The 15,479-nt window shown below is 50.4% G+C and overlaps 4 protein-coding genes across 4 annotated transcripts; 2 read left to right on the top strand and 2 right to left on the bottom strand.

Annotated features, from left to right (window-relative positions):
• Nucleotides 1–2,341: 2,341 nt before the first annotated feature.
• On the top strand, nucleotides 2,342–3,259 carry PV10_08763 (uncharacterized protein). The gene is made up of 5 exons (XM_016373835.1): nucleotides 2,342–2,467; nucleotides 2,529–2,591; nucleotides 2,671–2,721; nucleotides 2,776–2,850; nucleotides 2,909–3,259. Exons 1-5 carry the CDS (start codon nucleotides 2,395–2,397, stop codon nucleotides 3,085–3,087), a joined length of 441 nt encoding a protein of 146 aa, XP_016220746.1. The 5' UTR covers nucleotides 2,342–2,394; the 3' UTR covers nucleotides 3,088–3,259.
• A 113-nt stretch (nucleotides 3,260–3,372) lies between these two features.
• On the bottom strand, nucleotides 3,373–5,739 carry PV10_08762 (uncharacterized protein; the record flags this gene model as incomplete). Its single annotated transcript, XM_016373834.1, has 1 exon — nucleotides 3,373–5,739. One exon carries the CDS (start codon nucleotides 5,737–5,739, stop codon nucleotides 3,373–3,375), a length of 2,367 nt encoding a protein of 788 aa, XP_016220745.1.
• A 5,028-nt stretch (nucleotides 5,740–10,767) lies between these two features.
• On the top strand, nucleotides 10,768–12,040 carry PV10_08761 (sorting nexin-3). The gene is made up of 3 exons (XM_016373833.1): nucleotides 10,768–11,061; nucleotides 11,145–11,469; nucleotides 11,530–12,040. The coding sequence occupies exons 1-3, from the start codon at nucleotides 10,984–10,986 to the stop codon at nucleotides 11,556–11,558; spliced, it is 432 nt and encodes a 143-aa protein (XP_016220744.1). The 5' UTR covers nucleotides 10,768–10,983; the 3' UTR covers nucleotides 11,559–12,040.
• Nucleotides 12,041–12,128: 88 nt separating this feature from the next.
• On the bottom strand, nucleotides 12,129–14,686 carry PV10_08760 (uncharacterized protein). Its single transcript, XM_016373832.1, has one exon. It carries the CDS (start codon nucleotides 14,251–14,253, stop codon nucleotides 12,469–12,471), a length of 1,785 nt encoding a protein of 594 aa, XP_016220743.1. The 5' UTR covers nucleotides 14,254–14,686; the 3' UTR covers nucleotides 12,129–12,468.
• Between the last annotated feature and the right edge of the window lie 793 nt (nucleotides 14,687–15,479).

Here is a 15,479-nt window from a genome sequence, read left to right as displayed (position 1 = left end):
TCTCGCAATGAACAGCGGACGAACACACTCGACCGGGACAGAGAAGTCAACAAGAAGAAAAGTGCTGGAAGCAAAGAATTATAAAGCAATCACGTCTGCAATAAGCAATGTCGTATTCAGCGCTTGCTTCGCACTGGCGATCGTCAAGACATTGAATCTGGTAACCGATCTGAATGCAAGATCTGGAAGACAGCGGATGAGCAATAACAAGGAGGGCAGGAATATTGCAATATTGTCACGGTAGACGCGGACCATGCAGTGGTTGCATGCCTAGGATTGACTGGATGACGACTAGCAGGTATCCAAAGGCCGATGCGTGGAGTCGATAGGTGGACACAGAGCTCATGTAAGCACTTCACTAAGCAAACATGACCTACCGGATCGAGCTGCAGATAGTAAGGCTAGGAGCCCCTTGTCATTTTTGAAGTCGCAATCGCGATGGTACTGACGATAGACTCGATGCCAACTCGTTGAGAGATATGATGGTGAAGCATTGGGATCCGCGAGGCATAGTGGCAACAGCCAGTATTGTTTTCCCATGATAGTCCATGGTGGAATCAATCGACGGTAACAGCGCTGTGAAATGGCAGCCCAGAGACTCGGCCAGGGCTGCAATTGAGAAAAACCTCCAATAGGCTAGACAATTCTCTTACTCATCCAATTTAGGAGAGACATGACATGTAGTAGGCTGGGATTGGTGGTAGCTAGCCGGACTGGTGAGCATCTCATTTTGGAGCTTTGTCTGATTTCGCTACAAGCTCGACAAGTTGCACAGACAGAAACAGCAGGGAATGACGGAGGTGGGAACAAGCTCTCATCCGGACCTAAGCATCGCGCGGATGAAAACGCGGATGAAACCTGTCAATGGGGGTCCGTAGTAACGAAAACCGCCAATCGCAGTCTCATGTTTTGCTTACCTGAGATCGAACTTGCACCCGGTGGAGGACAGCCTTGTGGAGATGAGGGACATTCCCACAACTACTTCGTAGTTACGGTGCTCGTAAAAGTAACTGGACCTGAGACCCTGTCCTACCAGTCCACACGGAATCTCGATCGTAGGTATGAAGGCACCAGATTTGTCGGGTCCATGTGGTTTCTCACATTGCAGGCAGCCATTTCAGACTCGACCCAGGTTGGCGGGTTGTCCTACAAGGACATCTGAGCACTGCAAGGGGAAAGCAATCAAAATGATGGAAGAAGGGCGGGTGCTTGAAAGTCGTTGGCTGTTGGCTGTTGGCTGTTGGCTGTTGGCTGTTGGCTGTTGGCTGTTGGCTGTTGGCTGTTGGCTGTTGGCTGTTGGCTGTTGGCTGTTGGCTGTTGGCTGTTGGCTGTTGGCTGTTGGCTGTTGGCTGTTGGCTGTTGGCTGTTGGTTGTTGGGTGGTTCATCGTGGGCATCAGTGGCAGCCTGCGACCTGGAAGAAACTCAAGCGTGTGGATTTCTTATACTTGGCCGTAGATCCTAAAGCCGAACATTGAATCACAAGATGCATTTCACTTCCACCCAGAGCCATCTTCAACTTTGGCCCCTCGGCCCCCCTTGGCCCCCACGAGAGTCCTCAACTTATCCCTATCTTCTGTGTCTCTATCCGATGTTCGGACTTCGTATTACCCTTCATCACCACCTATTGGTACCTACTCCGTATGTAGGTACCTAGTCATTGCCAATGATGGACACATCCCACTAAGTTTTGCCCAGAACACTGCCCCAACCATCGTACCTCGTCTCGAACCAATCTTCACCATGATTCTCTCGATTCAAGCTCCCTAGAACTTGTAGTCTCTGTAGCCTGTAGGCAGGGACTTCGAGACTTAGCAGCAATACGAGACGCGTCCAAGAGTGAACCAATAGCGGAGCTACATTCAATTCCAGCTGGCGCATCATGTTCCAATAACCTGGCATCGAGGTTCGTATATCTGCACCATCACCCGCCCGCGCCATCGTCCTAGTGGTTTACCACCGCCGCCGCCAGAACATGTCGTTGCAGCCTGCCCTGGACGATCTAGCCAGTGATTGTCCTTACTATGCTTCCAGTAAACACCCTGACTGTGGCTTCAAACCCTGACCCCGACCGTGGCGTCGCCTGGAATGAGACCGGTCAGTTGGGATTGCGTTAGCGTTGTGGCTGTTGCAAAAGGGACATGCAATGTAATTGATTCTTGATTTTGTCCATCCAAAGATGTCGTCTCGTTTGATTGTGCCTTGTAAGGCTGAGTTTTTGCCTAGCGAGTAAGTGAGTGAGTGGTCTGGGGGTTGTTCGCTGCCTTGTTTTTTTCCCATCGTTTATGAAACACCTATAAAATTTCCTTGAGATCCTCGATCGTCTTGTTAGGAAGCATTATACCCACATTCAAGGGACGGTTCGATAAGCGTTTACATCTATCTGAATCTCAGTCATGTCGCTTCAAGTCAAAGAAGGTGACAAGGTCACTATTGTGATCTATCCCCCAAAGCCGCCGGGTCCACCACGTATGCCAGTGCCTGACTTTAGAATCTTCTCCCATAAACTTACTGACCTAACCTTGGCCAGGACCCAATCTTCCACCAGTCACGGCTTATCTGACCAGGAAAGATGGTAGTTTCCAGGTGCTCAGTAAGTGGATCCCACAGACATTCGAGCCGATGGTCTGTCATTCTCGATAGACGAGATTACTTACACAACTGCTTTGCAGCGACTCGAATCATTCCTGAACTACGAGGTTTTCAAGTCCTCAATACAAAAGGTAAGACTGCTTTTGGTTTGACCATGTGCTAGCTTTACGCTGACCCGCTTATAGCGCTAGGAGTGGCGGCAGCCGATGTTCTCGCTACAGAAGCGTCAACCGCCGTCGACGATGCCACCGGAGGTTTAGGTACGTCTGAATCTGCAGAAAGACTGCCAGTGTTAACGTTTGCTGACACAAAAGCTAGAATCCTATGGCGACTGCAAACAGGACAAGTTCACCAAACGTGAAGCTTTGATCATTCAGAGTCAGGCTCTGAGTGTTGCTTCGCAGTCCATCAGCTTGCAGAGTGAGCTTATTCAAGCTCAACTCGAGGCTTTGGACAAGGCCGAAGCGCTGGAGACAGAGACACAGGCCGAGAAGTAGAGTGTGGGATCCATCATACATCCCAGACAGCGTGTGTTCCTTATTCAAGTAGCGACAAATTGGCTTCTCGACTGGTTCGAGCTTGTTGCATACAAATTGATCTCGTCAATAAAGCGTCTCGCGAATCCTATCCAAATGTTATCCAAATTGTATTACAAGATGTTACATCAGATGTCAATCCTGATCCTGCAGAAATGACCAGCGCTCAAAACCATGGATGCTTCTATCATCAAAATCTCAACGGCGCCCACAAGATGATCAAAACGCCAACGCACCAGTCACCATCTAATATGCACGACCGATCCAGTCGGACGGTGCTTGGGGGACACGACGTGGTCGTTCTCCCCACAGGCCCCAACTTGTCCTCCTTTCTGCCATAACATGTCCAATGCCGCCTTGCCCGTCATCGTGTACCGGGAGAGCAGTGAAATCACTTGAATATCTTTCATCAACAGTAAACTGCCTTTTCGTCTTTGACAGTTTCAAATCGCGCAAAAATTCTCCTTGAGCATGATCAAATTCAAAAGACTCAACCCCTTGGTGGATATCGTGATCCTTCAGTAATGTCCCAGCACTACTGTTTCCGCTTGGTGCGATACGCCATCGATGAGACCTAGGTTTCTTTGAGTCCTGCGTGGCATAAAGTTCAAGGTTGTCGGTAGTCTCGAGATCTGCAATCTTCATCATTTGCCCCGGACCTGAAATTGGAACCCCGTTGGAACTCCGACCCCAGGTGGAGTAGCCCTGACGCTCGAAGAGCATTCGCAGCATATCCAGCATCTCGTTTCGAACCCACATTTCCTGTCGGTAGCTCGAGGTCGTCTTGCCTTGTCGCATCTGTCGCTTCCTTCGTAGAGCGAGACAATCCTCAATGGTTGAGCCGACAATGATAATGATCAATCCCAATACAAGGATGAAGATTAACGCAAACATGTCAAAGGACCGATAACTCGTTCCACGAATGATCTGGTTCTGACAAAGCCAACTTTGTGCTGGAGACAAGGTGGTGTTGATGTATGAGGTATCAGCAGCAAAGCGACCGGTGCTAAAATCAACCACCGACCGTTGCAGATTAGCCATTGATATGTTGCTCCAGTATCGTACCTCGTTTTGCCATTGGTCGATGGGTAACCCCATCCCCGTCAGCCCTTGGATTGATCTTCTCGCAAGCAATGGGGTATCACGTTGGGCAAGTCCCAGAAGGACGCTATAGAATGAAGAATCGACTGCAGATTGGAAAAGACGCTGGGCAACAGCACCTTGCTGTGGCGTCAGATCAAACACGTCGATGCTGTTGGGCCCGGCGGCTGTGTCGAACCACCCGCCGAGCGGTGTACATTTATCAGAAGTTGGGACATCATTGTCAGAGTCCTTGTCAACACAGAGTTGATGTTGTTCAGCACATGCCAGGGTTGTGACTGGTTTGTCTCTTTTATAGACGGTGCCTTCAACTGGGTTCATTGACTCTGGAACGGGATATGTTGTGGCAACGGTGGCCCGGAACCAAGGATCATCAACGGCAGCTTCGTAGACCTTGGAGAATGACAAGAATGCCAACATTACATCGGCGTCAGAGCGAGCTAGCTCTGGGATGGGTACGAAGTCGGAATAGACCTCGGGCGTGGTACCTCCGCCCGTATACTGAACACTCATCTGATACGGATTCGTGATGCTGTACTGGTCAAAGGAGTAAAGGTGGGTCCATTCTGAATAGGAGAAGGTGGCATTGCGGTCGGCAATGGGGTTGGGTCCATAGTAGGCATCGACGACTTGTTTGGCGGGGGTAGAATTTGTCGCAGAGATGTTGTGCCAGTCGGTGATATATTCTGCGTCATTTAGTATGGTACAGGTGGTGACTTTGCGATATTGAACTCGATCAGCAGCGGGAGAGTTGATACCGAAATGACGATGGGACGACAAGAGGCCAGTATCTAAGACGATAGACTGGTTGAGACCGGGCAGGCATGCAGCTTGTGCAAATGGACATGAGTCATTGATTGTCACATTCCAGGGAATGGTCTGACGTGGAAGGTGTCGACAGACTGAAGAAGGAGTTGAACAGAACTCCACATACTGCTGACTTTGTTGATAGCGAGACTGGATGTAGGCCGAGTATTCGACGACCAGACTATTGGGCATGGAAATGACGGAGCTTGTGCCCATGGAAGCCATGTAATCGTCATTGAAGACCCCGCAAAATGGACTGATAGAGAGAGCCTCGTCTCCAGCATCGAGGAGTCTTGACGAGAAGATACTGGCAACATTGAAAGCAGCAAAATGCAAGGAGGCAATCAATATTAGGGGAAGGGACCTCCTGGTGGCCTTGAGTTGGACGTGATGGCGCCAGGCAAAGCCGACACGGATCAGTTGCCAAACGGCGCCCATCTCGGTGCCGGTGTTGCGCAGAATAACCTGCTGCTGATGATAGAAGCCATCCTTTTCGGCTTGAGTGGCTCGAAGCTGGTGGATGAGGAAGACGACAAGTTTCCAGAGCTGGGAGCCGACCAGTTGGACGTAGACAGCAACGATGGCAATCAAGATAGCGGCATTCTGAGGTTCGAGGGTCAGAGTGGCTCCCATTGGACGTCCCTTTGTCCAGTTGATCCAGAATCCCTGGTGGACGTAGGCCACAGCATCCTCCGCCCGTACCATGATGAGAGAATTGGGAGACTGACCTTGTAGTTTGTGACCATGAAGCAGATAGACATGAGAGGAGGATCAGAGGGAGGATATAGCCATGTCTCCACCAGAAGTATAGATCTGGGCCAGCACAGCATCCATGACGAATCATGACCCGACCGAGCGGATGGACATGATTAGGCTGCCACAACCGTCTCTAGGACTCTGGTCTCTGGCAAAAGGGACATGGAGTGAATCATCAAATTCTGTCTTGGATTGGACGTTGGACTGGAGGTGGGCGCCAAGGAAAGGGATTGATTACCTTCCTTAGGCAGACATGTACTGGCGGAAGGCGCAACCCACAAACACGGCCACGGGGAATGGAAGCTGCAGAAATCGCAGAAATCGCAGAAACAAGCAGGAACGATGACGACTGGTCAGGTCCAGTAGGTGAGTCAGTGAGTGACTTCGGTGCTACCGGTGAAGGCTTTGCTTGCAGATACGAGCAAGGCCATGCCAACTATGAGATCGTGAAGCTTGTTTGAAAAGGCCACGGTCAAGTCATGATTCAAAATTGATCGTCTGCCTCTGCCGTCAACATCTGCTTGGGATGCAGACTAGTGATATGCCGACGACAGAGGCAGAAGCGATTGGTTGAGGCTTTCAGAGCAAAAGTCCTGGTTTATCAGTAGGCTCGAACTCAGCCCCCAACTCTGCATTGAGTCACCCACCAATCAGTGTTTCCAACGCATATGCATGATTGAGGAGGATTTGACGGTACGTAATGTTGAAGCGTTGGGTGTTGTAGCACAGAGCGTGTAGAGAAAGGAAATGATTGAGGTGGAGAATGATCGAACAAGAGTTCGACTACGCAGATCCCGGCTCTTACCCTGGGAAGGAATCTGCAAGTCATAAAGGAGGCAGCTGCGTATTGTGAGCATGCAAGGCAACAAGCCCCGCGGCCCCAATCAGCGCCTGCCTTCCAACATATCGCCTTCGCTCCTTCCCTCCCACACACATGGCAGGCAGCTCCTAAGTAGTTCTTTCCCAATGACCCTATACCATTCCATACATCAAAGTCCAACGCTCCCTTTGTCGGACTTTTGATTCTCGTCCATCATTGCACATGCTTTGTCCATGCTAGACACTGTTCGAGTGTTACATGGGTGGCCTAGTTTGCTCACTACTGCGAATGCTACGCAATTAAGATAGGATTCCTTAGGCTCACGGTAGGGTTGCTCATATCTGCCTGGTAATATCCTGCATGTCACACTAGAGCCGAGACCTTCTTCAAGTGAGACTCTATGATCCAAAGAACCCCCTGGGCAGTCTCTGCCTCTGCTTTGTCTCTGGCTTCATCGGGTCTTTTTCAACCTTTCTCCCTTATTTGGCAAATCTTTTCTCCGTGCTCTGACACCAATTGTTCCAGTCTGTGAAAAAGATGGGAGTGACGTAACATTTCTTGTCTGTTAATTGCCTCAGACGTGTTGAGGCATAAAGTTGGACAATAGTCGTCAAACTCGGAGGATTTCCTTTGGCCACAGCCTTGGTTACCAGAATGCTACTTGAACTGGCTGCAGCTGCGTGTTGGTTGGAAGCCTGGAGGCAGGTCTCTTCATGAATCAATTTCAGGACGGAGATGCCTCGTTCAATCTCGGCACTGGAGGTTAGATTAGGTCCAACAGGCCCTTTGCATTTGGTGAGGAAATTTCGTAGTACATTGTTGGCGTGGTCGGCAATTTGCTTGGTTTTCGTGGTACGTATCAGCTTCAGTAGCGGCGTTATGAGCTCGATCGCTAGAGGGTTTTGGTATTGCTGTTTCAGGTAGGTGTCGATCAGGTCGAGAACACGATTCTTGAAATTGACAATATTCTCTTTGGCGTCTTTGGCTTCCTTTTTCTTATTCTTGGGATTGACGGAATTACGAGCCCGGAACACTTCGGCCAGCTTTTCGTCCAGCTCCATCATCTCATCATCGCCCATATCGGCATCGGAGTCAGAGTCGCTAGATGACCCTGCAGCGTCGTTTTGGTCCAAAGGACGGGTGCCTAAAGCGGACGCAAGTGCTGCGTCGAAAGCGGCTAACTCAGCATCGCTTTCCGAATCTTGCTCCTCAGCTGTCGAGCTTGTGCTTGAGTCGCCATCCGATTCGGATTCAGACTCCGAATCACGCGTGGATGCATCCTCCTCTGCGCTTGACGAAGCTGAGATGATCTCAACATCAGAGTCTAGATCTTCCTCATCGGAATTGTCTGCCATATCCACATCCGCGGACTGGAACATCTCACTCTGACCTTGGGCATTCTCTTTGGCTTGTAGAATGTTACATAGAGATTCGAGGCCATCTTTGGATATCTGCGGTGCTAAGGACTCGAAGATCTGCTGCGTGACCCGTTTGAGGAACTTGGAAGGGCGAGACGCAAATCCTAGAAGTATCTCAATGATGGCGACATCATCCCCTTCCATCGGTGCTGCTGCTGCTTTTTGAGACTTTTTGGACTTCCCAGACTTTTTATGGCTGGCAATCCATTGGTCATGGACTGCGATTAGTTCTCGTGTAATTTCTACTGCCTCTGTCTCTCCATTGTAGACCTGGAACAGGATCAGACAGTAGAGCAGAAGGAGCCCGTCGTGCATGCTGTAGGGAACTTTTTCAGAATTCTTTTGTGGGGTCGGAATCTGTGCCAGGCGGTAGGACTCTTGTAATCTTGTCCATGCTGTGTCGATGTCCACGGCCACTTCATCTTCAAATTGGACCTTCATCCGTACTCCACTCTGCTCCATGGCATGGATGGAGAGCAGAGATTCAGCGAATAACCGGACACCTGGTTCTCCGAGTCTAAGTGCTTGTTCAAAACCAGCGCCAATACGAGCCACAATCAGTTCATGAACTTGGGCTGTGATGGGGGTATCTTGTTTGGCCAAGGATTCGGGAGAGATATAGGCCTTTTGAAGCCAGGACGTAATGATACTGGCGGCGACAGGAAGAGCCACAGATTCAACCGGGCTCTGCTCAACAGATCGTAATGCAACAGCAAGGACTTTGCCTTGCAAACCCACAATACACTTTTGACGAGTTATACGAAGTTCTTCCGTCTCATCAACCACGGAGGACTTTAATAGATGTTCAAGAGCTTGGGCGATAGCAATAGTTACCTGATCACTTTTTGTTTCGAGGATGTTCTGCATAGTCTTGGTTTTGGTGATCAGGTCAAAGTCGCCGTAAGACACACTTTCGAGGAACGATCTGACACAGGTGCTGATGAAATCATTGCTGTCTTCTTTCTCTTCTTCGTTGTTTTCCATCAAAATGCGACGGGGAAAGGTCTGGGCCAGTCTTGATGCACATCTCTGAAGGAGTCTTTCGGGGGCTTTGAGGGAGTTGACGAAACAGCGCAAAGCAGCCTGGGTAAAGGTGTGACGAAGAAGATTTCGAGGCGCAGTCTCCATCACGCGACGCCAGAGGTTCAATCCCCAGGATTTCCGCTCCGTACTGCTTGCATTGGAGAATAGGCTTTCCTCAACTGCAACAGCCCAGAATTTCTCGAATGAGACTCTATCTCTCGCAGAGACTTGAGGTTCTACCACAGTGGCGTAGAGCTCACTCAACACGACATCCCAAGCAAAATGCAAATTTGCTGACCAGGTAGCAGAGCCCTGCGCCTCAAAGTCTTGATCTGGCTGACTAGCTCGTGCATCTTTCAGGATGGTGGACAAGGTATTTATCTCCTTTGAAGCAAGAGGGTCTTCGTGCTTCCAAGCAGATTTTGGCAATTTTGCATCAGGGAATCTTTTGGTGGTAGCGATCCAGACAGCGACACCTTCCGGGGTCCGGATAAGTTTATGAGACAACAAAGCCTCAAGCGTGTCAATCGCAAAAGCTTGAGGAACGGTTACGGTGGTGTTCGCAGATATGCATGAAAAGAGAATCCATCCGCACTCTTGTCGGAGCCACGGCTTCTTGATGGCGAGAGCAGCGATGAGATCCAGAAGTTGCTTCCATTGAACCTGATCCGATCGTACAAAGAAAATGCCGGACTTCAGAATTGCGTCGGCGCCAAATATTCTCCCAAAATAATGATCTCTGCCGTCTTGACCTGACGTACCAGTCTCTGGGGTGGTTTCTCCTTCTAGGATCTGAATAATGGTCGCAGATGAAATGGTCGAGTCTACAGCAGACGATTCAGTGACAGAGAGCTGGGAGAGTAATTCTGTCAAGGCGACAGAGAATCCAAGGCGAGCTGCCTTTCGACCACTACAAAGTCCTCTGAAAAGACGTTTGAGTATATTGGTGGTCTGCTCCTCACTGGTAACACCAGCCTTGAAAATTTGGGAGAGCAGAGTCCGGGCTGCATTTAGGCGGACTGTCTCGTCTTGGTCCGCGAGCTCCTCATAGACTTTGACGAGTTCAACGTCGACCTCTCTCTTTCTCTTTTTGGATGCCATGGCCATGATCGGCGTTAGAACAACGAATGGGCTGTATGTCAGGGTTGAGAGGCGTGAGCATCAAAAGAATCGAGGTTGAGGATAAATCTTGGCATCAACTTTTTTCCAGAGTGGCAGACTGCCAAGGAAGGAAGTACTTTATTAGAGTCAGTGGGGGGTACCTGCCGTTCCATCGTACCTCACTCCGCCATCAATGCGGCAGGTACCGTACGAGACTCGAGACCACGACCCCAAATAAATTAATATGGGATTTGTGAATGATGGGCAAGCTCTTCTCCTAGTCCAGCTCGCGAAACTAGCACTTGGTGATAAATCAGGTATTCCAGTATTCACTTTGACCACGTGATGGCATGAAACATATCGGTTCACTTTATTTCGATATGCAGAGTATCAGTACTCGGGGATGAAGTTGGAGTGGCTTGGGCCCCTTAGGCTATCATGGAGGCCGGGGTGCGGCTGGAGCCTGCCCCTCAGTCAGAGCCTGGTGCCCAAGGCGCCTACAGGCCACTGACCATAATTTGTGTACGAGTGCAACTCCTCCTTCCCCACCCCCAAAGAGGAAGGATTGGCGGCGATGTCGCAGGCAGGTTCAGAATTACAACCTCACCACCAGCAAGACGCTGGCGCACAGAATCGATTTCCACGTCTTCGTTCGGCGATATTCATCTTTGCCTTCAATACTCATCCTTCTCTAGATCCAATTCCTACAGACCTTGCAACCTAACAATTCTTGTGCTAACATCGTTCTCGACACTATCCTCGTCGCAACCCTTCCCACCTAGCCCGAACCCCAATCACCCCGCCTTCAACTCCCATCCACCTCCCACAATCATGCAGGCGCTACCAGAATCCCGTCAGCAGACCTTTGAGGAAATCTATGGTCCTCCAGAAAACTTTCTAGAAATCGAGGTACATCGCATAGGTCCACTCACACCAAGCCGAGGAGTGGACTCCTCCATTACTATCGGCAGGGCTGACAAGGTCCCATCTAGGTCAAGAATCCTCAAACACATGGCTCTTCTCCCCGAAATATGTATACCTCATACGAGATTCACACTCGGACCAACATTCCCGCATTCAAGCTGCGCCATTCCGTGGTCCGCCGTCGCTACTCGGACTTTGAGTACTTCCGAGATATCTTGGAACGCGAGAGTGCCCGCGTGACCATCCCTCCTTTGCCAGGAAAGGTCTTTACAAACCGGTTCTCCGATGATGTGATTGAACACAGAAGGGAAGGTCTTCAAAGATTCCTACAGATCGTGGTTGGGCATCCTCTACTTCAAACTGGAAGTAAAGTCTTGGGCGCATTCATACAAGGTAGGATTGAATCCATGCAGTGATTTTCTGGTTACAACTACTAATGTTGTGTTCGTACAGACCCGAACTGGGACCGAAGTGCCTGGTGATTATAAAACCCCGCGGGTGGGCACTCGTCAACGATTTCGGCTCATTCACATTCACCAAATTGTACCCCTTTTTATGATACATGACTACGATATCAGGATCCCTTTCGTCCACGAGGCACGAGAAACGAGACACCCGAGGTGCTAGGTAGTATCATCCGTCAAACCATACTTTTGGCGCAATCATCCTTTCAAGTGTTGTGTTGCATGAACCAGGGGCATTTATTGGTTGACTTGTTTGGAGCGGCGTACCTGATGGATGGAGTTTGACCTGACCTGCTCCGACTTTGTGAACCGCAGATATGTTAGGACTCCTGGGGTGGCATGCAAACGAAGGGCACTTGCACAGATTGAGTGGCAAGCAGAAAATCAAGGGAAAGGAAGGGAAGGGAAGGGAAGGGATTTCGCTGTGGAAGGGTTCAGAATATGAGTTTAGCCTCTCCGACAAACATGCAAGCAAGCAAGCGATTTCAGATTCTTCTATATTTCATGGTAACTCCACCCCGGCTTCGTGATCCTATATGAGATCATCAGTTCAATTCCGCGTGTCAGGAAACACTTTGTAGAAAAGAGGAAGGATTGATATAAGTCAGAGCCAGCCAGCAGGCTCCATTCGTTTTTTGAAGCATTAGCAGAATTACTATGGGGGTATCAATAGAAAAAGCACATTATGCGCATATTGCACAACTCCTTAACAAAGAAAGCACAAAAATCTTGTACGAGATAACAATCAGACCAGAAACCTGATATGGTCGAGCTTGATGCGCTTTGCAACACCTTCAGCTGAATAAGTGGAAACCCATTTCCTCCTGAGTTCGGTCCTGTTCCATCTCTTCCTCATGGCAGGGTAGATCGATCGGAGACACTCTTGAAAAGACTAGACTGGCCAGCTAGCGAGCTCGCAAGCCAAGCACTAGATACCGATATCGTCCCATTCATGCATAGGAGGAAGTCGGTTATCCCAATCCATGTCATCGTCGACACCGAGACTGAAGCTCGGTAAAGTGACCATGGGTTGAGTCTGATCTTTGCTCTGTTCCTTGTCTCTGGCAATGTCCTTGTCCCGGTCGTACTTGTGGGCGACTAGGTTGCCGTCACTGTTGGTGCGGTGAATCATCATGTGAACGGTGGCGGAGACAGTGCGGTTTTGCTCGTTGGAGGCATGCAGAGGTAGAGTGGTGGGTGTTTCGAGTCGTACCATGGTGGATTTGGAAAATATGGGACTCTGTGCTGGGCTGTCGACATCTCCAGTGCCACTACCGTTGATAGCAGGGGCCAGTCTCGAGACAGCGCCTGTCTTTTCCGCCTTTTTCACTTCTGATCTGAACGGGGCTACGTCGGCGTGCTTGTAACCATCGGGAAATCGGTTTCTAATGCGATCACGTAGATCTGTCGCGCGGCGATGGTGTAGGTTGAGCTCTGGGTCATCGTGGATCAGGGTCCATTGGAACCCGTGCTTGACTACTCCGTCGAGAAGGTTCTGGTCTTCCACAGCGGTCCATGCACACCGTTTGCGGCGTTGTTTCGTGGGTTGGCCTTTGGCACCGGACGGCGTTGTTGCTTGTATCTCGCCTAGTTCTCCGTGTATCCGAAATGAGTTTGATTGAGCAAATCTGGTCAGGTCTTCATTCGACGGTGTCCTGCTTGGTGCTTGCAGAGGTTTGACTGAGGCATCGTTGTTTGCACAAACTCTGTACCGGTCCTTCAGATCTACCGAGCTTCGTTCACAGAAGTTGAAGGCAGGGTCTTCGAGGATCTGTTTCCACCGACCAGCACCGTACTTGTGCACACCAGCTAAGAGGTCTTGAGTTTCTTGCTCAGACCACTTTCGTCGAGCTCTTCTGGTTTTGCCATCCCTTGAAATACTGAGTTGTGTCGAGTTCTCGGTAGACATTGGGCTGCCTGCCCGAGACGACGGGCCAACGGGGCCTGGGGACAGATGAGATCGTGTCTTTTCTGATCCCGGAGCCAGGGTATTGGATACAGGCGGGGGCGGAGATTTTTCAGGGTTTGAAGTGCTCAAGATATCCTTGACATGTATTTTGGAACTCGTGGCAGCGCGAACAAGGGATGGCCGGGGTGGCACGTCAATGGAAGGCAACAACGCAGCCGAGGGTGGAGGCTCATGAAGCCCTGTAACCATGGCAGGTAACAACGGAGCAGGTCGGGGGGGATGTCTACCGTCCTTCTGAGGCGGGCGAGGCAGTCGGCGAATAGGGTCATTGGAGACATGATCAATCTCGTTGTCAAGCTTAAGTCGCTTTGGAGCGTGATACTCAATGTTTTCGAGACTGGAGGGGACTTGTATGGGAGATCTCTCCACAACCGACAGGCTGATGAACGAGGGCAACTGTGTTGGTGTCACATCTCTCCCGCTGTTGGCTTCAAGTAATTCGCTGATCGCAAGATGTGGTTTTTTGGCCTCTCGGGCGAGCAGGACATCATTGGGGGTGATCTGAGGTCCTCTCCTTTTCTCAATGAAATTCTCTGCAAATGGGACCTCCGGATTTCGTGTCTTGCTGTGGGCAGGGCCAGGTAAAGGCTCCAGTGGCAAGGGGACTTTCGTAGAACGTGAGGGGACCGGGTCTCGCAGCGGGGCGATGTGGAAATCGCCGAGGGCAGGTAAGTCGGGGATGGAGAATTGGAAAGTGTCAAGGAGGCCGGGCAAAGGCTGTGAAATTCCACTCATGGTTGCCATCGGCCAGCATTGCCGGCGATGTTGATTGGAAGTGCTGTATTATATGGAGGTTCTTGTGTAGGTAGCAAAGGGAGAGGAGTAAGGCCTGTCAACGGTTGGAATCCCCGCAACGGGTCTCGATGTGCTGGATGTTGGCCAGCAACCACGGGGGCATCACATCAAACCGGAGACAGAGTCGGTATATCGAGACCAAGAGGTAGAGTAATGGACTGCCGAGCAGGATCTTTCAGAGACTGGATCCGGGACAGCTCATTCGAATAATTAGGAAAGCGGCAGGAGATGAAAATGGAGGGTTTTGGGAGGGTAACACAATGTCTATGACTTGAAGATGAGGGTTTGTGTGCTTCGTCGATCGGAAGGACGTAGAGAGAGACTCCTCTGGCAAGAATACTGGTGGCCAGGTATTTGGAGATATATGTTCTTAGTGTTGTACCTTCATCCCTACAAGAATAAAGTAGGGAGTTAATAAGCACCATGGATCGATTGACGCACACCTACTCCGTAGAAGCTCACCTACCCGCTAAAACCACTTTGACTGTGCACGCCACAAACCAACGCTAAATAACAGGCGGCACAAGTGCCCTCCGGGGGCCGAGGGGGGTCACAGGAACCTGCGACTCCGTGTGAGATCGTCGCTTATGGGGGACCCGCACACTGAAAAGTTGGGTACATGGGCGATGGAGGTGTCGATGCAGGCATGGGCCAACCCTTTCGTACCCCTTCAGAAGACGCGCAGCAGCTTCTGCAGGCCTTCCGCCTTGGCGGGAAATCGCCCGAACCTTAACGGTCTAAAGCTTGTTCGGCGGCTGGAGACCTCTAGACTTCCGCCACTGAGATGTGCGGAGACCTGGTCCATGACTTGGGCCTACTCCGTATGGCCGTACGTAAAGGCAGAGGGAGGAGGCTAACGACTAGGTGTGGTTACACAGGATAAAGGACAGACCATGTATGGTATACTGCACTTGAAATGAGATATGAATGACCCTCTCATCAGCCGACGGTGGAGTCTGAATGCCCTCTTGCTCACACGTCGGGCAGGCAAACACCTTGTTTAAAGTCCAATGGCTGATGGTCAGATCCTTCGTAGCAATCCGCTGGCAGGACCTAGAAATCCATTTGGTGTTGTGTGGAAGTAAAAGCTGAGTGGTGGACGAACGCATTACTCAGAGCCCCATCCTCGCAGAGGGCAACCAGTGCCATGGTTGGAATTGTCCAACTAATCTCAT

Source organism: Exophiala mesophila (genome assembly GCF_000836275.1).
Source record: "Exophiala mesophila strain CBS 40295 unplaced genomic scaffold supercont1.6, whole genome shotgun sequence".
Classification (NCBI taxonomy): domain Eukaryota; kingdom Fungi; phylum Ascomycota; class Eurotiomycetes; order Chaetothyriales; family Herpotrichiellaceae; genus Exophiala; species Exophiala mesophila.
This window is presented reverse-complemented; position numbering and strand designations above follow the sequence as displayed.